Raw genomic sequence first — 22275 nt, 5'->3', positions numbered from 1 at the left:
CCAAAGCCTGGGGTTCACAGATTGCCTTCTGGGTTGTGAAAATGCAGACTTCCAGGCACCCATACCTGTCAAATCAAATCAGAGTTTCTGCATATAGATCCCAGGAAAATGCATTTTTTAAAATAATCTCTACAGTTGATTCTTTTCCACATGAAGGGTTGAAAACCATTAATTTAGGAGAGTAAGAGAGCAAACTAAGGGGGTAGATGGATGGCGTTTCATCCAAGTGCCCCATCAGAGCTGTGATACTGCAGGGCGGCAGTGCCTTGTTGTATCCTTGAGACAGTGCATTTGAAAGATGCTCTGAAAACATTCTTAACGGTTGGAAGTGCAGTATCCCTCACAATTTAGTCATTAAAAAAAGAAGGAATGTTTTCGTTGAAACGTACGTATGCCAGCCCTTTAGGTTTGGGCGTTTAAAAAACCAGGAATCTGATCGTGTTTACTTCCTAGTTCGTTTTACATCAGGAAGGGACGAGATTTGTTTCCTTTCACTGTATTTCTACAAGGAGCATATTATAACTCTGTGCTGCAAAGAACAATAGTTAATGGACTTTTTTTCCTAACTAGGGGGAACGCCTAGTTTGAAAATATTATGGCTGAATCAAGAGCCAGAAATGCAGGTTCGGCGCTTGGACACACTCCTCGCCTGTTTCAACCTTTCCTCCTCAAGAGAAGAACTGCAGGCTGTCGAAAGCCCGTTTCAAGCTTTGTGCTGCCTCTTGATCTACCTCTTTGTGCAGGTAATGTCCAGCTGCCCGTTCTAGTCGCTGTAGCCTGCGCTTACTTTATGAGGGGGAGTGTGTGGAATATCACCATGGCTGGTGTCCCAGATCGTCTTTTTCCAGTGTCTGTTCCATGGAACATTATTAGTTCTTTGAGGTGCTCTAAAACTAAAAAGAAGATTGTATGGCAAAATACGTACGAGAAACTCTTGTCACTAATACAATGGAGACTTAGAGATTGTATTAGAGACTTAGGAAATCTTGCAGGTGATGGAAGCTGCTTTGGCCTTGACTAAACTTTCTCCAACTTTGTGGACCATAGTGTACCTCCTCTGTCCTCGTGGCATTGTTTGGGTGGTGGTTCTTGTTTCTGGGTTTTAGTGTAAAGGTGAGAAGGGACCAGCTAGAGACCTAGCTTCTCGTAGCTCTTTGCCTCTGGGTAGATTACTTCAGCTTTTTCCTCTGTCAGTTTCATTCCATCATCCAGCAAATGTTTACTGATTATGTGCCTTCATTTTCTAATCTGAAAAGGAGATAATCATAGTAGCTGCTTCCTAGGGCTGTTGGGACGATATCAGCTGGTGGTGTCATGACCTTCATCATTTATGTCCTCCCATCCAGCTGCGCTAGGCATTGTAGTGCTAGAACCTTCGTTTTAGGCTCACTCAACAAGGTGGACTGTTTCTTTTGCATTAGCTTTATACCTAGTTTATATGTGAAAATCATAAAGGTCAGTTAAAAGATTCACCTTTTTAATAGTTTTTTACATGCACAATATTGCTTGGACACCTTTAGTAAGAGAAAGGCTGAGAACGCTCCCGTCTCCCAGCCCCTCTTTCTCTGCATCGCTCCCCCCCACCTCCCTCCCTAGCTCTGTGATTTAAGATGATTTTTGTCCCACTGTGGACAAAGTATCTACTTCTTCAGGCTGTCGAGACATCTCATAAGCTTTCTTCACTCCTTCAAGCCATCATCCCGGCTTCTCTGACCTCCCTATATGGTGGGTCTCCATTGGCATAGCCATTCAGTGTTCCTGGATTAGAAAATTATATAATTCTTTTTTCAAACCTGAATTTACTTTACAAATTATTGATTGTATTTAAGAAATGTACTCTTATTGTGGAATTACGTCTCAAGGGAACCTTGGACTGATTTTTTCTTTCTAAATGTCCTCTTGGCTCTGCCCATTCTATAGCTTGCTCTACATTTTGCATTTTGTAAGACATAATATGGCTGAGTAGTGCTTAGAGGTTTTATTGCTGCATTATTGGTTTCACATGCACATGCCATGTAAACCTTAGTTTTTGCATTATCATTTTAAGCAGATTACTTCTTTATTTGCTCAAGACATAGAAGATTATAAATTAATATAGGATGGCAGGACTATTTAAAATGTAAATGTAAAAAGAGAGGAGATGAATCCAAGATGGCCGATTAGAAAAGCCACGGTCCATAGCTCTCACAGAGAGGAACAAAAAGGGGCAAGTGAATTCAACACTTTCAGCTGAAATGCTCAGATTTTCACATTGGGACTGACTAGGCAAACAACACAACCCACAGAGAACAAAGTAAACCAGGGGTGGAGAGCAGGGCCCCACCTGGGAACAGTATGGAGCCAAAGGACCCCCCACCCCCAGCCAGGGGAAGCCATGAATGATTGTGCAACCCTGCCTGGGAAACCATGCTTCTCCCATGGATCTTTACAACCCGTGTATCAGATCCTTCATGAGCCCATGCTACCAGGGCCTAGGGTCCAATGCACAGAGCTGTTTGGAGTCTCAGCAGAGCAGCCGCTCAGGCATACACAGAGACCCAAGAGTTTTACATACTCCGGCTCTGGGATCCCTGGCAAGACAAGAAATCTGTCCGTACATATCCCTAGGAAAGGGGCTGAATCCAGGGAGCCAAACGGCATCATTCTGCAGGCTCCGCTTCCATGTCACCTCACAATTTAAGACCCACTGGCTTGGAATCCTAGCCAGCCAATGGCAGTGAATTGGAGTCTGCCTTAGATGGGTCCAAGTTCCTAGGAAGAGGGGAGGCCTCAGTTCAGTCAACTCACCTGCTCCAGCCTGCCAGCTTTGGAGAATACAGGCAGTCCAGACGAGGAAGGGACCCCCACCTCTAGTGCAGCACATCAGCTCTACCAAAAAGCAGCCAGATCCCTGATCCTGTTCTCCTGACTGGGTGAGTCCTCCCAATAGGGGTCTCCAGCCACCTCCTACAGGTGGGTGTGGGCCAGCAACAGGTCAGTAACCGCTAGGACGGCGCTTCCAGAGGAAGGAGCTGGCTGCCATCTTTGCTGTTTCACAGTGTTCACTGGCTATACCTCCAGGTATGGGAGAAATGAGGCAACTGGCATCTGGAGTAGACCTCCAGCAAACCGCAACAGCCCTACGGTAGAATGGCCTGTTAAAAGAAAAACAGAAAACAACAACATCAACAAAAAAGACCCCACAAAAACCTCATTCAAAGGTTAGGGATAGGGTTAGAGACCTCAAAGACAAAGGTAGATAAGCCTATAAAGATGAGAAAGAATCAATGCAAAGATCCTGAAAACTGAAAAAGCCAGCGTGCCTTTTCTCCTCCACGTGACTGCAAACACCTCTCCAGCAAGGACACAGAACTGTGCTGAGGCTAAAACGCCTGATTTGACAGAAGTAGGCTTCAGAAGGTGGCTAATAATGAACTTCGCCAAGCTAAAGGAGCATGTTGTAATCCAATGCAAAGAAGCTAAGAAATGTGATAAAACTACAGGAGCTGATAGCCATAATAGCCGGTTTAGAGAGGAACATAACCAACTTGATGGAGCTGAAAAACACAACACAAGAACTTCACAGTGCAGCCACAAGTATCAGTAGCAGAATAGACCAAATGGAGGAAAGAATCTCAGAGCTTGAAGACTGTCTTCCTGAATTAAGATAGGCAGACAAGAATAGAGACAAAAGAATGAAAAGGAATAAACAAAACCTCCAAAAAATATGACATTATGAAGAGACCAAACTTACAACTGACTGGGTACCTGAAAAAGATGGGAGAATGGAACCAAGTTGGAAAACATACTTTAGGATATCATTCAGGAGAACTTTCTCAACCTAGCGAGATAGGCCAACTTTCAAATTCAGAAAATACAAAACCCCAGTAAGATACTGTATGAGAAGATCAACCACAAGACACATAATCATCAGTTTCTCCAGGTTGAAATGAAAGAAAAAATGTTAAGGGCAGCCAGAGAGAAAGGCCAGGTCACCTACAAAGGGAAACCCATCTGACTAACAGCAGACCTCTCAGCAGAAACTCTACAAGCCAAAAGAGATTGAGGGCCAATACTCAACATTATTAAGAATTTCAAACCCTGAATTTTATATTCAACCAAACTAACTTTATAAGTGAAGGAGAAATAAGATCCTTTTCAGACAAGCAAATGCTTAGGGAATTTGTCACCAACAGGCTTGCCTTGCAAGAACTCTTGAAGGAAGCATTAAATATGGAAAGGCAAAACCATTACCAGCCACTACAAAAACACACTGAAGTATGCGGACCAGTGATACTGTGAAGCAACCACATAAACAAGTCTGCAAAATAACCAACTAGCATCATGATAACAGGATCAAATTAACACATAACAATACTAACCCTAAACGTAAATGGGCTAAATGCCCCAGTTAAAAGGCACAGAATGGCAAGCTGGATAAAAAGCCAAGACTCATCCATATGCTGTCTTCAGGAAACCCGTCTCATGTGCAAAGACACACATGGGCTCAAAATAAAGGGTTGGAAGAAAATTTACCAAGCAAATGGAAAACAGAAAAAAGTAGAGACTGCAATCCTAGTTTCTGACAAAACAGACTTTAAACCAACAAAGATAAAAAAAGACAAGAGTATTACATAATGCTAGAGGTTTCAATTTAACAAGAAGAGCTAACTATCATATGTATATATGCACCCAGTACAGGAGCACCCAGATTCACAAAGCAAGTTCTTAGAGACCCACAGAGACTCCCACACAATGATAGTGGGAGACTTTAACACCCCACTGACAAATATTAGATCATCAAGACAGAAAATTAATGAAGACATTCGGGACCTGAACTCAGCTCTGGATCACTTGGACCTGATAGATATCTACAGAACTCTCCACCCAAATTCAGCATAATATACGTTCTTCTCATTGCTGCTCGGCACTTACTGTAAAATGGATCACATAATAGGAAGTAAAACACTTCTCAGCAAATGCAGAAGAGTTGAAATCATAACAGTCTCTTAGACCACAGAGCAGTCAAATTCGAACTCAAGATTAAGAAATTCACTCAAAACCACACAGCTACATGGAAATTGAACAACCTGCTCCTGAGTGACTCTTGGTTAAATAACGAAATTAATGAGAACAAAGAGACAACGTACCGGAATCTCTGGGATGCAGCTAAAGCAATGTTAAGAGGGAAATTTATAGCACTAAATGCTAGAAAGATCTCAGGTTAACCACCTGACATCTCTGGTAAAAGAACTAGAGAACCAAGAGCAAAAGAAAACCCCAAAGCTAGCAGAACACAAGAAATAACCAAGATCAGAGCTGAACTGAAGGAGATAGAGACACAAAAAACCCTTTAAAAAAAATCATCAAATCCAGGAGCTGTTTTTTTGAAAAAAATTAATAGACCACTAGCTACCCTAGTAAAGAAGAGAGAAGAATCAAATAAAAACAATCAGAAATGATAAGCGGGTTATCACCACTTACCTCACAGAAATATAAGTAACCATCAGAGAATACGATGAGCACCTCTATGCACATAAACTAGAAAATCTAGATGAAATTGATAAATTCTTATACACATATACCTTCCCAGGACTGAACCAGGAAGAAATTGAATCCCTGAATAGACCAATAATGAGTTCTGAAATTAAGGCTATAATAAATAGTTTACCGATCAAACAAACAAAATCCAGAACCAGACGGATTCACAGCTGAATTCTACCAGAGGTACAAAGAAGAGCTGGCACTGTTTCTGCTGAAACTATTCCAAAATATTGAAAAGGAAGGACACCTTTCTAACTTGTTCTATGAGGCCAGCGTCATCTTGATACCAAAACCTGATAGAACAAAAAGAGAAAACTTCAGGCCGATATCCTTGATGAACATTGATGCAAAAATCCTCACTAAAATACTGGCAAACCAAATCCAGCAGCAGATCAAAAAGCTTATCCACCATGATGTAGTTGACTTTATCCCTGGGAACCAACTTCAGCAAAGTCTCAGGATATAAAATTGCTAGTATTCCTATACACCAACAACAGGAGAGAGAATCACAAATAAACTCCCATTCACAATTGCTACAAAAAGAATAAAATACCTGGTAATACAGCTAACAAGGGAAGTGAAGGACCTCTTCAAGGAGAACTAAAAACTACTGCTCAAAGAAATCAGAGAGGACACAAACAAATGGAGAACCATTCCATGCTCATGGATAGGAAGAATCAATATTGTGAAAATGGCCATATGACCCAAAGTAATTTATAGATTCAATGCTGTTCCCATTAAACTACCATTGACATTCCTCACAGAATTAGAAAAAAACTATTTTAAAATGCATACAGAACCCAAAAGAGCCTAAATAGCCAAGACAATCCTAACCAAAAAGGGCAAAGCTGGAGGCATCATGCTACCCGACTTCAAACTATACTACAAGACTGCCATAACCAAAACAGCATGGTACTCATACAAGAACAGAAACATAGACCAATGGAACAGAATAGAGAACTCAGAAATAAGATGACACATCTACAACCATCTGATCTTTTACCAACTTGACAAAAATAATCTATAGGGAAAGGACTCACTGTTTAATTAACAGTGCTGGGATAACTGACTGAGCCACATACAGAAAATTGAAACTGGATCCCTTCATTACACTATCTACAAAAATTAACCCAAGATGGATTAAAGACTTAAATGTAAACCCAAAAGCATAAAAACCCTAGAAGAAAATCTAGGCAATGCCATTCAGAACACAGGCATGGGTAAAAACTTCATGATGAAAACACCAAAAGCAATTGCAGCAAAAGCAAAAACTGACAAATGGGATCTAATTAAAGAGCCTCTGCACAGCAAAATAAACTATCATCAGAGTAAACAACCTACAGAATAGGAGAAAATTTTTACTATCTATTCATCTGGCAGAGATCTAATATCCAGTCTACAAGGAACTTAAACAAATTTACAGGAAAAAAAAAGCAAACAATCCCATTAAAAAGTAGGCAAAAGACATGAACAGACACTTCTCAAAAGAGGACATGTGGCTGGGCACAGTGGCTCACACCTGTAATCCCAGCACTTTGGGAGGCTGAGGCAGGCAGATCACGAGGTTAGGAGATTGAGACCATCCTGGCTAACACAGTGAAACCCCATCTCAAAAAAAGAAAAAAAAAAATTAGCCGGGCGTGGTGGCAGGCGCCTGTAATCCCAACTACTCCGGAGGCTGAGGCAGAAGCAGTGGCAGGACCCTGGGAGGCGGAGCTTGCAGTGAGTGGAGATCATGACACTGCACTCCAGCCTGGGCAATAGAGCGAGACTCTATCTCAAAAAAAAAAAAGGGGGGGATATATATGCAGCCAACAAACATATGAAGAAAAATTCAACATCATTGATCATTAGAGAAATGCAAATCAAAACCACAATGAGATACTGTCATGCCAATCAGAATAGCTGTTATTAAAAAGTCAAAAACAAATGCTGGCGAGGTTGCAGAGAAACAAGAACACTTTTACACTGTTGGCGGGAGTGTAAATTAGTTCAACAATTGTGAAAGACAGTGTGGTGATTCCTCAAAGACCTAGAGGCAGAAATACTATTTGACCCAGCAATCCCATCATTGAATCTACCCAAAGGAATAGAAATCATTCTATTATAAAGATACCTGCATGCATATGTTCACTGCAGCACTATTCACAATAGCAAAGACATGGAATCAACCTAAATGCTTATCAGTGATAGACTGAGTAAAGAAAATGTGGTATATATACATCATGGAATACTATGCAGCCATAAAAAGGAATTGGATCATGTCCTTTGCAGGGACATGGATGGAGTTGGAGGCCATTATCCTCAGCAAACGAACACGGGAACAGAAAACCAAATACTGCATGTTCTCACTTATAAGGCGGAGCTGAATGATGAGAACACAGGGTCACATGGCAGGGAAGGACACACACGGGGGACTGTGGGGGGTGGGGGAGGGGGAAGGAGAGCATCATGAAGAATCGCTAATGGATGCCAGGCTTAATACCTAGGTGATGAGATGATCTGTGCAGCCACCCCTCATGGCACATGTTTACCTGTGTAACAAGCCTACACATCCTGCGCATGTACCCCCAAACATTGGAGGAAAAAAAAGTAAAAAGATATTTCTTTTGATATTATATATAACATGCATGCACTGTTGGTTAGTATTCCTGTTGTCTGATAATCTGCAGGTGTCTGTGGTTAACATTGCATCGCAGTGGGACTTGAGAAGTGGTGGTAGCCAGTAAGCTGACTTTTCTCACCCGTAAAAATACATGTGTTTTGTTGTTGATAACCATGTGTGTACACAACAATGGGGAGGCCATGGTGGGCACTCCAGGAGGGACATGCTGCCTGCTGTTCCGTATTGACAATGCTGATCCTGTGTGTGGCCATGCAGCGCAGTTCTGCCTTCTCATTACTGCGCAGGTGGCTGTCAGTTCTTTAAATTCACTTCAAGCAGAAAAAGCCCAGGACCCCAGAACAGGAACATCACATCCCTATTTGTATAAACCTGAAGCAAGACAAGCATCGAGAGGAAAATTTCCACTTTACCTTTTTTCTATTAACAAAGACCTCTTAAATAAAATCTCTTTAGTGCAAGTTGGCATGAGCAGACTTGGTAACTTGTCTTTAAAGGAGATGTTTAAATCAGAACTTTCTAAAACTGGAAAACAACAGATTGACAAATCAATTTGGCATTCACTAGATGAAGAAGGTGCTGTATTATTCACAGGGATAATAACTCAGAATGAATAAGGCTAAAAAGATACATTTATAAAAATATTACAGTTTTATATATTAAGCCTAAATTCGATGTTTTGATGTGTAATATGGGATAAAATCGCATACTGTTCAGTGCCTGAAAATGACAGAGAAACTAAATACAGTTGTGTCTTGGTATATGTGGGGGATTGGTCCCAAGACCCCCAAGGATGCCAAAATCCATGCATGCTCAAGTCCTGCAGTCAGCCTGCGGAGCCCACGTATTTGAAAAGTTGGCCCTTTATATTCGGGTTTTACATCCCGTGAACACTGTATTTTTCCATCTGCATTTGGTTGGAAAAAAATCCACATATAAGTGAACCCATACAATTCAAACCTGTATTGTCAGGAGTCAGCTGTACTCTCATTTGGTCTGACCTCCCAGTTAACAACAGCCACAAATGATTTTATTAAAGACTCATCTGAGAATATCCTCTGGAAAGGTAAGTTTACATCATAGAAATGCACATATTTTCTATTCCTTTTATTCCAAGGTAACAGCTACTTGGAATAAAAGTGGACTAGGATAGTGACACGGTGAGTAAAAGCATCAGCAGGTCCACGCGGCAGTCAGCACCCCCACCCTGGGGGAAGCAAATGCCACCATCCTCCCGGGGAGCACAGGAGTCTTTCTGATTTATGGTGGGGTCGTTCTTATTGCAAATAGGCATGTTAGCCGTTTTTAATATCCAAGAAGAGTCAGTGAAGTTGTTATTGATGGGTTTGCTGTTGGCTTTCCTGTTTCTTTTTCCGTAAGCCTTTATTTGCCACAGGAGGTGCTCTTCTGTGAGAAGCAGCTCTTGTGGTCTTAGGACGGCGTGGAGTCATTCAGTCAGCGGGCATGTTCTGCCTTTTTCTGGGTGGCAGAACTTGGTGGCTGGGAGGGGACTGTCTCGACCCCCTCGCCGAGTGGGGCAGGGGATGGGATGTGGCAAAAGCACTGTCTGCTGTTGTTGGAGCCTGGACCGTTCAGATCTTCCTCGCTCTTCACGCCCTCTCCTCATCTCCGGCATCTACTCCACACCCAGGATGCTCAGCCTGCCCTTTGCTGTCTCTTGTTACTCTGTCCCTCTTTCCTCTTCTCACTTTTGTTGTGTCTTTTGATTCCACAGAGTATTAGTAGGGTCTCATATTGTGGGTTCTGATTTACTCTCAACTAGGATTCGAGGACACAGTTTTTCTCTGGGTTGCTGAAAGTGTATGATGACCCCAGCTCAGCCCAGCTGTGGATACTCGCGCTCTGAAAACCCCTAAACTGTTTGCTCTGTGCAGTTTGTGCCGAACATGATCACCTGTCTGGCCCTAAGACCTGGTCTTGGTTGGCACCTCATGATTATTCCCAGATGTTCTGGAGAGTTCTACCTCATTAGAGTCTAACCGTACTAGAAATTCAGGCTCCCCTTCCAGCTGGGCTGTGAGTTGTGGGCACAACTGGGGACACCATAGAGAGAGCTTCACAGCCAGGAGCCAAGGATGGTGTGAAGAGGCTGTGGTCTTTCCACTACACACTGTCCGCTGCCTGAGGTCTGATGCACCATGTGCGTGCCTGCGCATGCGCCTGTTTGTGCACCTGTGCGTGCACATGCGTGCCCGTGTGTGTGTGCATGCCTGTGCACCTCTGTGTGCTTGTGTGCACATGTATGTGCCTGTGCGTGTGCCTGTACGTGCATGTGTGTGCGTGTTTGCACCTATACACACACTCATAGTTAGTAACTGAGATCAATTTGTAAGAAATGTTTAATTTTTCCTGTAGCCTAACACTGGCCTTTCTCTGTCCTTTTCAGGTGGACACTCTTTGCCTGGAGGATTTGCATGCGTTTATTGCGCAGGCCTTGTGCCTCCAAGGAAAATCCACCTCGCAGCTTGTAAATCTACAGGTACAGACATGACCGATTAGTTGTCACTGCCCGGAAGACAGCTGTGCAGTCCAGCCTTCTCTTCCCCGTTATAGTTGAAGTTTCACGGAAAAGATCAGGAGGGCATTTTAGGATCTTTTCGTGATGCAGTAGTTTGTCTCTTTAAGGGCTCTGGGATGAGCAGCCAGATGAGGTACTAACAGGCGCTGCCTCAATTCCAGTTTTGTGAAACTTGTTCTCAGTACTGCCTTGATAGTCTCATGATTGAAGAAAGCACTTATTAAACATAGTGTTTGGTTTGGGTTTTCGAGACGGAGTCTCCCCTGTCTCCCAGGCTAGAGTGCAGTGGCGTGAACTCAGCTCATGCAACCCCAGCCTCCTGAGTAGCTGGGATTACAGGCAGGCACCACCACACCCGGCTAATTTTTGTTTTTGTATTTTCAGTAGAAACGGGGTTTCACCATGTTGGCCAGACTGGTCTAGAACTCCTGACCTTCAGTGATGCACCTGCATCAGCCTCCCACAGTGCTGGGATTAAAATTGTGAGCTACTGTGCCCAGCCAAAACATACTTTTTTTAAAATGTGATTTTTTGGGGTTTGTTGTTGTTGTTGTTGTTTTTGAGATGGAGTCTTGCTCTGTTGCCCAGGCTGGAGTGCAGTGGTGCAGTCTCGGCTCACTGCAACCTCTGCCTCCTGGGTTCAAGCAATTCTCCTGCGTCAGCCTCCCAAGTAGCTGAGATTACAGGCGCCCGCCACCACACCCAGCTAATTTTTGTATTTTTAGTAGAGATGGGGTTTCACCCTGTTGGCCAGGCTGGTCTGGAACTCCTGACTAAAAAATGTATTTTGCTGGGATCTCTATTATGTGAGTTAAAGCATCCGTCTTTTAACTTCGTGGGTTTAATAGTCTGTAAATCTTCATCAACTCCATGTGCTGCGTGTGCGTTTTAAACTTTTGAACTTTAATAATTGAAGTTGTAAAAATCCCAGGAATAATTTGGAAGATCACTTAAAATGAGTCAACTTGACCATTTCCTACAGATTTGCAGCGCCCTCTTAGCCCTGGGACCCCGCCTCCACACCTGCCTGGGGAGTTTGTTGCATGAACCGTCCCTCCAGCTCTCTGTCTTCTCTACCTCCTCTCTCTAACTTCATTATTTTCACTGGCTGTGGTCGCTTGCTGAAAAACTCAGGTGTCTCTCATTTGGGGGAAAAAAATTCTCCTACAGCAAGGTTTCTATTCCCTCTGTTTCCCTTCTCTGGCAGGCTCTGGGACGTGGCTGCGTGCTGGTGATTTGTGCTGCATTTCCTCTTGTTCAGTCACTGAGAGAGATGCCTGCCCCTTCCATTGCATGAAGTCAATGAAGCAAAGGCTGAAAAATGCCCACTTCCATATCCAGGGGCCCTGAGTCTCCTCCACCTTCTCCGACCTCTCCTCCTTTGAGCCTGCGATGTCCCTTTCATTATCTTTGTTCAGCAGCGCCTTTCACACCGTGGGTCTTGTTCTGAATCCACATGCCAAGTCACTGTCCCAGAGAGTCCTGGCCAGGCTGGTCTGGAGTGTGTTCTGAGAGGGACTCGTGGGTGAGAAGCCAGAGTGTCCCACTTAGGGTTTTCAGTTTCCCTCCTCTCCCAGACTAACACCCTTTGAGAAAAGGGGCAGTGTTCTTGCTCCTCTTTATTTTCCAGTACCCAGCATCCTGCCAACATTGATTAACTTGATTAAATTAATACCTGCAATTTAAAAGTATGCATGAGCATTTGCTGAGACAGGCACAGTCTCTCTGGTTCAGCAAAGTGATTGTGCAATACAAAGCAGGTGTCTAGACAAAGCCCCATCTTTGCAGAACTCCCTCTGACACCTCTCTGGGGTTCCCTACAATTCTAGTCTCAAGAGCTGATGGGGGCACTTGGGACATGGATGCCTGGGGGCCCTTCTGAGGCTGGTGCTGCTGAAACACAGATACTGGCATGCCTGTCCTTCCTCCCCACAATCATCCTCTTCAGATAACTGGTGGCATTTTCATTTCTCACCTCTGTTACCTGGAAATGTTATGAGCTTGTAGATTACAATGGTGAGACCTACAGTTGGTGAAGCTAAAAGCCCTTTCGTACATATGCATGTAGATGACCATGGAATGATTTTCTGATGCGCTGGATTGGCTCCTGGGTTGAAAAGCAAAGCTAGGGCTCTGGAGTTTACAACATCAGAACGAGGGGAGGAGAGGATGGGGCAGAGTGCGGAAAAGGAGGGAGGAGAGGGTGTGGTGTGCCTGGGGCACGTACTCCTGAAACCCCCAGTCAGGCTGAGCCCTAGGCCATCTCCTCTCTCCTGCAGCCCCCTCCTGGCACTTTACCCTTGTGGAATTGAATACGTATTTGTGTGTGTGTGAAGCTGGTCAGACTTTGAGCCCACTTGGATTTTCTGAGACCAAAATGTCATAAACCAAGGCTAATGAGAGGTTTATTTTTTATTTATTTTTTTTTTTTGAGACGGAGTCTCGCTCTGTCACCCAGGCTGGAGTGCAGTGGCTGGATTTCAGCTCACTGCAAGCTCCGCCTCCCGGGTTCACGCCATTCTCCTGCCTCAGCCTCCGGAGTAGCTGGGACTACAGGCGCCCGCCACCTCGCCCGGCTAGTTTTTTGTATTTTTTAGTAGAGACGGGGTTTCACTGGGTTAGCCAGGATGGTCTCGATCTCCTGACCTTGTGATCCGCCCGTCTCGGCCTCCCAAAGTGCTGGGATTACAGGCTTGAGCCACCGCGCCCGGCCTAATGAGAGGTTTATGTCTGAACCCGGAGGACGAGGATTCACGCTGGCTGTGGGAATTTCTCAAGATGGTGGGCAGAAAAGAGTCTAGGTTCATCTGCTGCTTGGTCTGCAGGGTTCCTTCTTGCCTTACTAGGGATGACATCTGTGGTCTATGTCATGCATTCTTGGCTGTTTGAAACAAAGTTGTGTCTTGGACTTCACCCTTTGGTTTTGGCCCTTACTCTCAAATAATGTCCACCTGAAGAAAGAGGTTGTAGGCAGTGCTTTTGATGATAGCAGATACTGAACCGTGAAACCATGGAGGAGAGAATTACCAAGGAAAAAGGTCCAGATGTTTTCTGTTCATGAACTGGATATGTCCTTCTGAGGGAATTCAAATCAAAGAGTTGGCAAAACTGGGCGGTGGCAGTGGCAGAGTGGCTTGAGCACAGGGCCTCTGACGCCGCCCCCCGCAAGGCTGCCTGGAGCAGGGCTCTGTTGGAATCATGGAAGGAACACACACCCTTTTTGAGCCTATCAGAATTGCAAAGCCTGGCCAGTTGGTGCAAGTGTTTATCCGCCTGCCATCACCATCGGGTGGGGTGGTCTGTGACAGACTCAGCAGGTGTTGGTAAAAGGACCCTTGACCAGAAACACAAAGGGGACAGAGCAGGAGCTCCTCACGATTATAACAGCAGTGAGCTGCTGCTTGTTCTCAGTGGGAGAATGCTTGGAGCCTAAGTCTTGTATGGAAAAATAGATAAATAAGCAAAGTGTAGACTCAGTGGCATTCTGTCATTTAGTGGCATGTTGCACATCCAGACTCTGCGGCTGTTGGGAGGTGGCACTAACTGGCTGTTCTTGGGAGTTAGATTCTGCTGCCTGAAAGATGAAAGGGGAGCAAAGACCTCCCCAGTTATCCTTGTGAGACGAGAGCTTGGTGTGTGGGGAGCTGAGAGCTGGGAATCATGGGTGGTGAAAGCTGTTAGGTTCTGGCCAATTGCCTTGGCAGAGCCTCGCTGGCTCCTTGGAAAGAGTAGGAATCTCTCCATTGCATTGGGGAACGGGGGATGGCCGGGAAGGGGAATGGCAAGTGGGAAGGGGCAGGCAGCTGAGTCTACTTGGCTGGACCTGTGCTTTGAGGGGCAGGTGCCAGGGGCATGAGGGAGAGTGGCGTGTGGGCGCACCTGAATGGGGTGCCCCTGGTGGCCCACACCTGTCAGGGGCCAGTGTCACCCACAGGAGGGGAAGCGTCACTTGGGAGGTGGGGGGTGGAGTTGAGAGAGCTCAGGGCCCGCATGGTCTCTGGTGTGGGGTGAGTGGGAGTTGAGCAGAGCCAGCCACAAGGCTTAGAGGGTGAAAGACTAGGTGAATGCAGCTGTTGAGAAGAACACGTGACAGTTTCCAACAAATGAGTACTTTGTCAGCATGAGTACACAAAATGAGCAGTGTTGTGGGCCTTGATCTTCCCTTAGTCCTGTTGATTATGGCCTCAGGTCAGGACACACATACTCACCACCCTGCCCAGCCTCGGATAAGCTCACGTTATTTTTTAGATTTTTTTTTCTCCTTCTTATTGCCATATTCATATTCAGGACTTTGATGAGAGAAGAATGAGGCAGAACATGCTCATTGCAGCTGAGCCCACACTGCTTTGATCCTTTTCTTCTCACCAGAAACAGTTCATTAACCTAGAATAAGTCACTTTTAAGCTTGTTTTAAATTGTGACAATTCTGATTTAAACAAATTTTTATTTTTAGGTTATAGAGAAGCTATAAAACTCACCAGTAGAAGTTGAAAATAAAATAATTCTATGCCATTGAATCTCCAAATGATATTTTTATTTTGCTACAAATTAATGAAACTTTAAATGATAATGATACTCTCACTTTTTCAAAAGCTTCAACCAGGGATTACCAGACTATCATCCATAGGCCACATTCCGCCACCAGCATGTAGTGAGTCCTGTGAGCTAAGAATGGTGTTTGTTTCTAAATGGTTAGGAAAAAATCAAAAGAATCTTATTCCATGATGTGAAAATTACATGAAACGCACATTTCCGTGTCCAAAATGGTTGTCTTGGCACATAGCCATGCTCAGTCATTTACAGCTACCTTTGCCCTGCAACAGCAGAGTTGAACGGCTGCGAGGGACATCATATGGCCCCCAAAGCCAAAAGTGTTTCCATCCGGCTCTTTCCAGAAGAGCGTGCTGACCCTTGGCTGGAGCCAGCAGGTCAGTCCGCGGGGAGAGGTGGGACGGGGAGCCCCATGCTTTTGTCTCTGTGCCCCTCCTGCAGCCAGGTCTGCACGCACACACAGTGACAGTAATAACCCCATGCATGAATGTGGCAGGTTTTAAAGACATTAGAGGGCTTCGGTAGTTAGTTTTCATGTCATTCCTTTGAGGTAATTAAGTCTTATCTTATTCTTAGAAAAATTAAGATACAAAGAATTTTGTGTCTTGGCCTTGGTCCTTATAAAGGAGCTGAAGTGAGGATGTAAATTCGCTGACTCTTGGTTCCACCTCCACCTCATTCTCCTACACAAAGACTCTCGCCGTGATAAAACCTGGATTTGGGAGTCTTAGGGGTCGGGGGGTGGCTGACTCACATGGATCTCCTCACACCTGTTAGGATGCCTTACAAGCATCAAGTGCTTTTTTAAGATTAAGTAATGCTTTCAGTTGGCACATAATAATTGTGCATATTTATGGGGTACAGTGCAGTGTTTCAATATGCGTCTATGTTGTGTGATTTAATTGTGAAGTGTCATGTTGCCTGTTGGTTCAGAGCACAGTGGTACCTTAGAGACAATCTAGTCAAGCACTTTTGCCTTACAGACCAGGATTTTAGGCTCAGATTAGGGGAACGGTTTGCTCCAGGTCAAGGTACTAGCACATGTCCGAGCTGATCAAAAGGCCAGGGTTCCGAGTTCTACCAGGCACTGCCTTTACTTCCTGTCTTCTCACTAGACAGTGAGATATCTCTAAAGTGATAAGCAGGTATGCCTTGTGTCAAAATTAGATTGAGAAACCTTCTCATAAAAGATCTTTACTCAGTGCTGCTCTTGGTGAATTCTCACTTTACGAATCAAATGTTTTCCTGTAGGCAGAATCAAAATGCTTTGGAGACATAATGAGATCAAGCTGCTAAAATGGCGCTTTACTGATTAAATCCCTAAGACAACCATGAAAATACAGGATTGTGTAATATGTTTTCAAGGAGATATTTATTAAACTGCTTTTACTTCCCTACACAAGTCCACAGAAGAAATACAATTTTTAAAGAAGGAAAATTGCTTTACAATAGGCGCTAAATAAAAATTAGCGCTAGTCAGATGTGCTAGTCAGTTTGGGCTGCCATAACAAAACACCACAGACTGGGTGGCCTAAAATCCAAACATTCCCTTCTCACTGTTTTGGAAACTTGATGTCCCAGATCGACGTGCCAGCAGCTCTGGCTGTCTGGGGGTGCTCCCTCCTGGCTTTCCGACAGCCGGTTTCTCACTGTGTCCTCACAGGGCGGAGAGCAGACAGCAGTCTCCTGAGGGCACTCACCCTCTTCCATAAGACCCCCCTCCCCCGCCATGACCCAGTCAGCTCTCATAGGCCCCACCTCCAGATACCTTCCCATTGGGGATTTAGCCTTCAGCATAACAGTGAGATCACTTGGACTCGGGAAGGGGAACATCACACACCGGGGCCTATTTTGGGGAGGGGGGAGGGGAAGGGATGGCATTGGGAGTTATACCTGATGTAAATGACGAGTTAATGGGTGCAGCACACCAACATGGCACATGGATACATATGTAACAAACCTGCACGTTGTGCACATGTACCCTAGAACTTAAAGTATAAAACAAAAAAAGAATTGCTTAACATAAAAAAAAAAAAGAAATTTTGGAAGGACATATTTGCCCATAGCAGTAGAAATAGGAATCTTGAAAGTTTTACTGGACTTTTCAAAGTGAAATGTAAACACAGAAGATGACTGATGAGTCCCTCAACAGCTTAAATGAGATAAGATGGAAGTGAACAAAGCAAAATAAATTAGTATTCATATTTTTTTCTCACTTTTATTCTCTCTTGTGCACATGGACTTTCCAATATTTATCCAGAATTTTCACAGGCGAGAAAGAAGAGAGGTTTGTGGCTGCATTTGAACCTAGGAATTGACTTTGAGAACTCAGATGCCTGGAACCAGCTGTGCAGCGTGTCTGCCTCCTGGACTTGGCAGCAGGGCCTCACTTTCACTGGCTTTGCCCATCATCCTCATAATTGTAGTAGGTGTCTCCTGCTGCAGAGCCTGGTCCGTGTCTGAGAAAATGTGATCTCTGTGAGGAATTCCGAGTCCAGTTTGGAGAGAGTGAAGAGGTCAGCTGGCGGGGTCTCTCATGATAAAGGATCCAGGCGTTACTGCCAGCAGTGCTGGAGCGGGCCCTGGGGCTGAACCCACCACTGGATGTAGCCTGTGGCACTCCTTGGGTGACCTTTGCCTCAGCAAACTTAGGGTAGTTTTTTTTTTCCTGCTCCCTTACCTGATTCCTAGATAGGAGATTCTCTTGTCCTGGAGAATCTTAAGAGAAGTATGTCTGTGTTCTTGGAATCAGGAGAGCTCGGTTACTTGGGGGTGGAAACTGAGTCTTTTCTAATTTCCATGGAACCTTTGCACCTCGTAGGTGCTCAGTAATGGTCAGTTTGCTGAATGTATCTGTAAATCTTATACTTAGAGTTTATGCTTTAATGCTGGTAGATGTGTTTTGTCTGCATGAATAAGAATCTTTCACATGTAACTTATTTTTCTACAGTGGAAACAAATCTCAGGATGTAATTTCAATTTTACCAAAAATGTACCTTTTTTGAATATAGCAATGTAATTTCTCTTTTAAACCCATTCTGTGAGTTGGCAGAAATTTATCACAGAGGCATTGCAGAGGTGAGACCAGGAGACTCTCAGCTGCCCTTGAGCTGTCCTGACCCTGCTCTCTGCACCTCACAGACTTCCCCAGCGGGCGGCCCTCAGGCCCTGTGTCCTCCTGACCCTGCTCTCTGCACCTCACAGACTTCCCCAGCGGGCGGCCCTCAGGCCCTGTGTCCTCCTGACCCTGCTCTCTGCACCTCACAGACTTCCGCAGCGAGCGGCCCTCAGGCCCTGTGTCCTCCTGCTGCCACATGCACTAGGCCAGTGGCACCTTAGGGGGCCCTTGCTGCCCAGACACTCCATGCAGACCTTTCTTTTCTGAGATGCAGCTACTTCCCCGAGCTCTATGTGGAGGGCAGGGAAAGTGATGGTCTGCTCTAAGATGCACCAGCCACCTGAGGGTCCATCACCCTCCCTCTGGGGGGGCAAGGCAGAGGACCCCGTTTCTGTAGGGCTCCCAGTTTCTCTGTGCCCCTGGCTTCCTCTCCTTCTTCCCTGGTTCCAGGAGTGCTGTCCAGTCCTGCTCTGGCAAATCTGAGTTCTTTGAAGTTCTTCTGGGGGTTAAACCTAAACTCAGAAGCCAGAACTCGGTAATATTACCCTCTCCAGTTAGCTGTCTGATCCTGTACCCGTCATTGTGGGATGTCCTAAATGACTAAAGAGGGTGGGGCAAGGCAGTAAAGGAGAAGAACAGAGGAACTGCAGTCAGCAGTTCAGATAGTACCTCACTGCATTTCTCAGGAAGATTTGCCTTCTGACACCTTTAAGGACTTGTTTTCGTTAACATTCTGTTAAACTTGGTTTCTTCCTGCAGCTTTACATTTATAAATACAGCTATTCATATTCATCATCATGCTGAGGTCTCAGGATGGTTGTGCATCTCTCACAGATGGAGATGCTGCAGTAGAGTTTGTAGCACTTAGCCCTGTGTGCAGGTGGGAGTGAACACTGAGCCACCACATCAAGCAAGAAATAGTGTATATGTATCTCAGTACGGGTGGATGGATAGACAGATGTTATTTAGACAAAGTCACATAAACTATACAATTCACCCATTTAAGGTGTACAATTTAATGGCTTTTAGTGCATTCACAGAGTTGTTGTTCAGCCACAATCAATTTTAGAACTTTTTTGTCACCTCAGAAAGAAACCTCTACCTCTTATGCAGTCTCCCTCCCCCCAGCCCCAGCCCCACACTCCTCAGCCCCTGTTTACCACGCATCCATTTTCTGCCTCTGTATATTTCTTTGTCCCGGACATTTCATAAACATGGCATCGCATAGTTTGTGGCCTTTCGTGTCTGGCGTCATTCACTGAGCACTGTGTTTCCCAGGTTCTCAATGGCTGAGGGTTGTGTGGATGGACGATGTTTTGTTTGTCCATCATCAACTGAGAGACAGTTGGTAGTTTCACTTTTTGGCCCCGTGAATAACACTGCTGTGAACATTTCTTTACAAGTGTTTGTGTGGACCTGCTTAGCAATTTCCTTAAATATGTGGAATGACATCCCCTCAGATGTTAGTAACTAAAACTTTTCTGTTTTTTTGATATGTACCTTTTGCCATGATAAGAAGCTATCATTCAAGAGTTTCAAGAATTGTGTGTAAAAAACATTTGGAATAAAAACCTCCACCTTAAGATGCAAAAGGGAAAAAAGGAAATTCTCCAGAAAGATTAATTGAAAAAGAAAAAAGCAAAAAGCACCTCACAATCAACACTTGTCAAATGAGGCCTGGTGGTCAGAGCCCCCTCTGTGTGCCTAGCTTGTGAGTCTTCAGGAGTCAGGCCTTGAAGAGTGTCCGCCATTCGTTCCGGGACAGGAAGGGAGAGATGATTGGCCAGGAGGCTGCAGCTCGCGAGACCAGCGCCTGGCGCCAGCTGCCACCCCCAGGCTTGGAGCAGAGAAGAGATGGAAACCAAATAACTGAGGCGGGTCAGGACCTTCACGCACATTTTTCAAGAAATTCATCTTTTCTTAATGTTTTCCTTGTGTTAAGTGAGTCAGGAAATTGAAAAATAGAAAAAATAAGCGTGAAGGTAGGTAGTTGACTCTCAGATTTATTCAGTTATTTTTAAGGAGTTTATCCTACTAATATGAGTAAAATAAATTTTTTATTAGGAATTATGAGAGCTTATTTTCTATCGAGACATACAGTGTCTTGTTTCAGCCATTTGATAAGAGCATGGTTCATGCGGTCTGAGTAATTTGTTTACTCTCAGTTTTAATTAAACTTTTTTAAAGAATGATTTTTTATACTCGATTTAGTCTTAAAAGCTAAGAAAGCCTCAATTCAGGTACTGCTTATATACGTTATTTTAATTATATTAATGTTAAAAGAGTGATTAAATCTTTATTAGGAGTCACTGAGATTAGTATTTCAGAGACATCTAGTGAAAGCAGTTTGACGAATGTAAAATACTCCAAGATGATGGTAGTATCTACAGGGGCGGGACGGTGGGATTTCAATTCAGCCTTGTCTGGCTGTGCTTCTGGTCTCTTCCCCTCTGTGATTCTTTGAATGTGAGCGCGTTCTTAGAAGAGAAGATAGTCTAATTTTATGAACTGACAGTTGTAACTCAGAGCCGTGCTGTTTCCTTAGGTGAATACTGTGTGGGCTTTAGGCAGCTGTCGGATACAACACGGGAATCTCAGATGAATGCAGTTGTGAACTGCGGTGCTGCTGGGTTGGTGGGTTCTGCCCTCATGGAGCATCTCTAACAACATGGGAGGTTTGGGCTCCTCCTGCCCCTGCTCAGGGAGGCTGAGGAGTAGCCGGACATGAGTAGAAGCTGGATGGGCTCTCGCTGTGCGTCGTGCCACCAGAATGCCGGACCATCGAGGTTTCGGGAAAAGACATCGTTATGAGTTATTCTGTAAGACTGCCCACTGCAATCGGAAGGCTTCCAGCGAAGAGAACGAATCTTAGTTATAAAATCAAACTAGGCCTTTTGGACCAAAGAAAACCAGTTTATTTTTGCTGTTTTCTTTACTAATAAATAACAATGTGTTCATAATGTTTTCCCTCTGTTTAGATTTCCACCAGCTTGTAGGACAAGGGCCCTGATGAAGCAATGTCTGAAACTTAAAATAGCAGTTTTGTTCATACAAGTATCATTTTACATAACTGCCCATAAACCCTAGTAAATGAACCTTACTTAGCATATAAACACAAAAACGGTGAGCTGTTTACTGTTAAATATTTACTGTCAGGCTTTAGGAACTTTAAGAACTGGTTTTTCCAGTTTCCTGGTTCCCATCGGATGCCCTGGGACCCTGGACTCTATGGCCTCAGCCGGAAGAGCTCAGCTTTCCTTGTCTTTTATTCCAGAGCACCTTAAAGCCTATTTCCAAAATACAGGCTGCTTTTATTTACGAATTTTATTCGTTGGGTTGGACAACCCAAAGGCCATACCTTTCAGTCATAGTGAAGTGGTGATGTGGGCCTTAGACCTGCGGCCACCCTCTGTCACGCTGACGTGGGCTCCCAGGATGTTCCCTAAATTCCAGAGTTCCTTAGGGAAGGAGCGTCGCCAGGTGACTTTCTCTGTTGCTGAAAAGATAACCTCAGATCCTCAGATTTTACTCCTGCAGCCTGTGAAAATGTTCTGTCTCCCCATGTAACCGCAGTGAGCTTAAATTAGCCGTTTTTTCTGTGTGATTAGTAATTTGGAAGTCGGTCTTTGTTTCCAGGCTTTTCACAAGTCCCAAGGCTACAGCACAGTGTTTTTATGGACCTCTTCACGGAAATGTGCTGAGAAGAGGTGTAATTTACTTTACAAAACTTACGTTACAATTAGAAAAGTAAAGTACAAGGCAAACAGGCCTGAGAAACACTTTTAAAGTATATTCTGGGAAATAAGAATGTTGCAATGAACACACTTTTAAAGTAGTATCTTCTGTCTCCCTGACCTCCAGAAACACCGGGAAAGATCATAGGCGCGCTTGTTGGTCCGGAAAAGATCATAGGCGCGCTTG

At 44.4% G+C, this 22275-nt stretch overlaps 1 protein-coding gene and 1 long non-coding RNA gene across 49 annotated transcripts in view; one reads left to right on the top strand and one right to left on the bottom strand.

Moving 5' to 3' along the window:
- FAM120B (family with sequence similarity 120 member B) overlaps positions 1-22275 on the top strand; it is an 83118-nt gene that overhangs the window by 31716 nt on the left and 29127 nt on the right. For 31 of the 48 annotated variants that reach the window (XR_012433249.1, XM_074036701.1, XM_015448435.3 and 28 more), the window contains 2 exons: positions 571-743; positions 10554-10646. Coding sequence is in view for 42 of the 48 variants with exons in the window: in XM_074036701.1 (XP_073892802.1) it covers positions 571-743; positions 10554-10646 (266 nt within the window). In the remaining 6 variants the exon portion in view is untranslated. Of the gene's footprint in view, positions 1-570; positions 744-9263; positions 13089-13407; positions 17277-22275 lie in introns of those variants that run through there. The other 17 variants (XM_074036690.1, XM_074036686.1, XM_074036687.1 and 14 more) reach the window with 3 other exon arrangements.
- LOC135970490 (uncharacterized) lies at positions 15996-19992 on the bottom strand. The gene is made up of 2 exons (XR_010586139.2): positions 18497-19992; positions 15996-18370 (listed from the first exon to the last, which is right to left on the bottom strand). It is a non-coding gene; the product is annotated as an uncharacterized lncRNA (long non-coding RNA).

This window comes from Macaca fascicularis, chromosome 4 (assembly GCF_037993035.2).
Source record: "Macaca fascicularis isolate 582-1 chromosome 4, T2T-MFA8v1.1".
NCBI classification, from domain to species: domain Eukaryota; kingdom Metazoa; phylum Chordata; class Mammalia; order Primates; family Cercopithecidae; genus Macaca; species Macaca fascicularis.
Note: the sequence above shows the minus strand (reverse complement) of the source record. Positions and strands in the feature narration are given on the sequence as shown.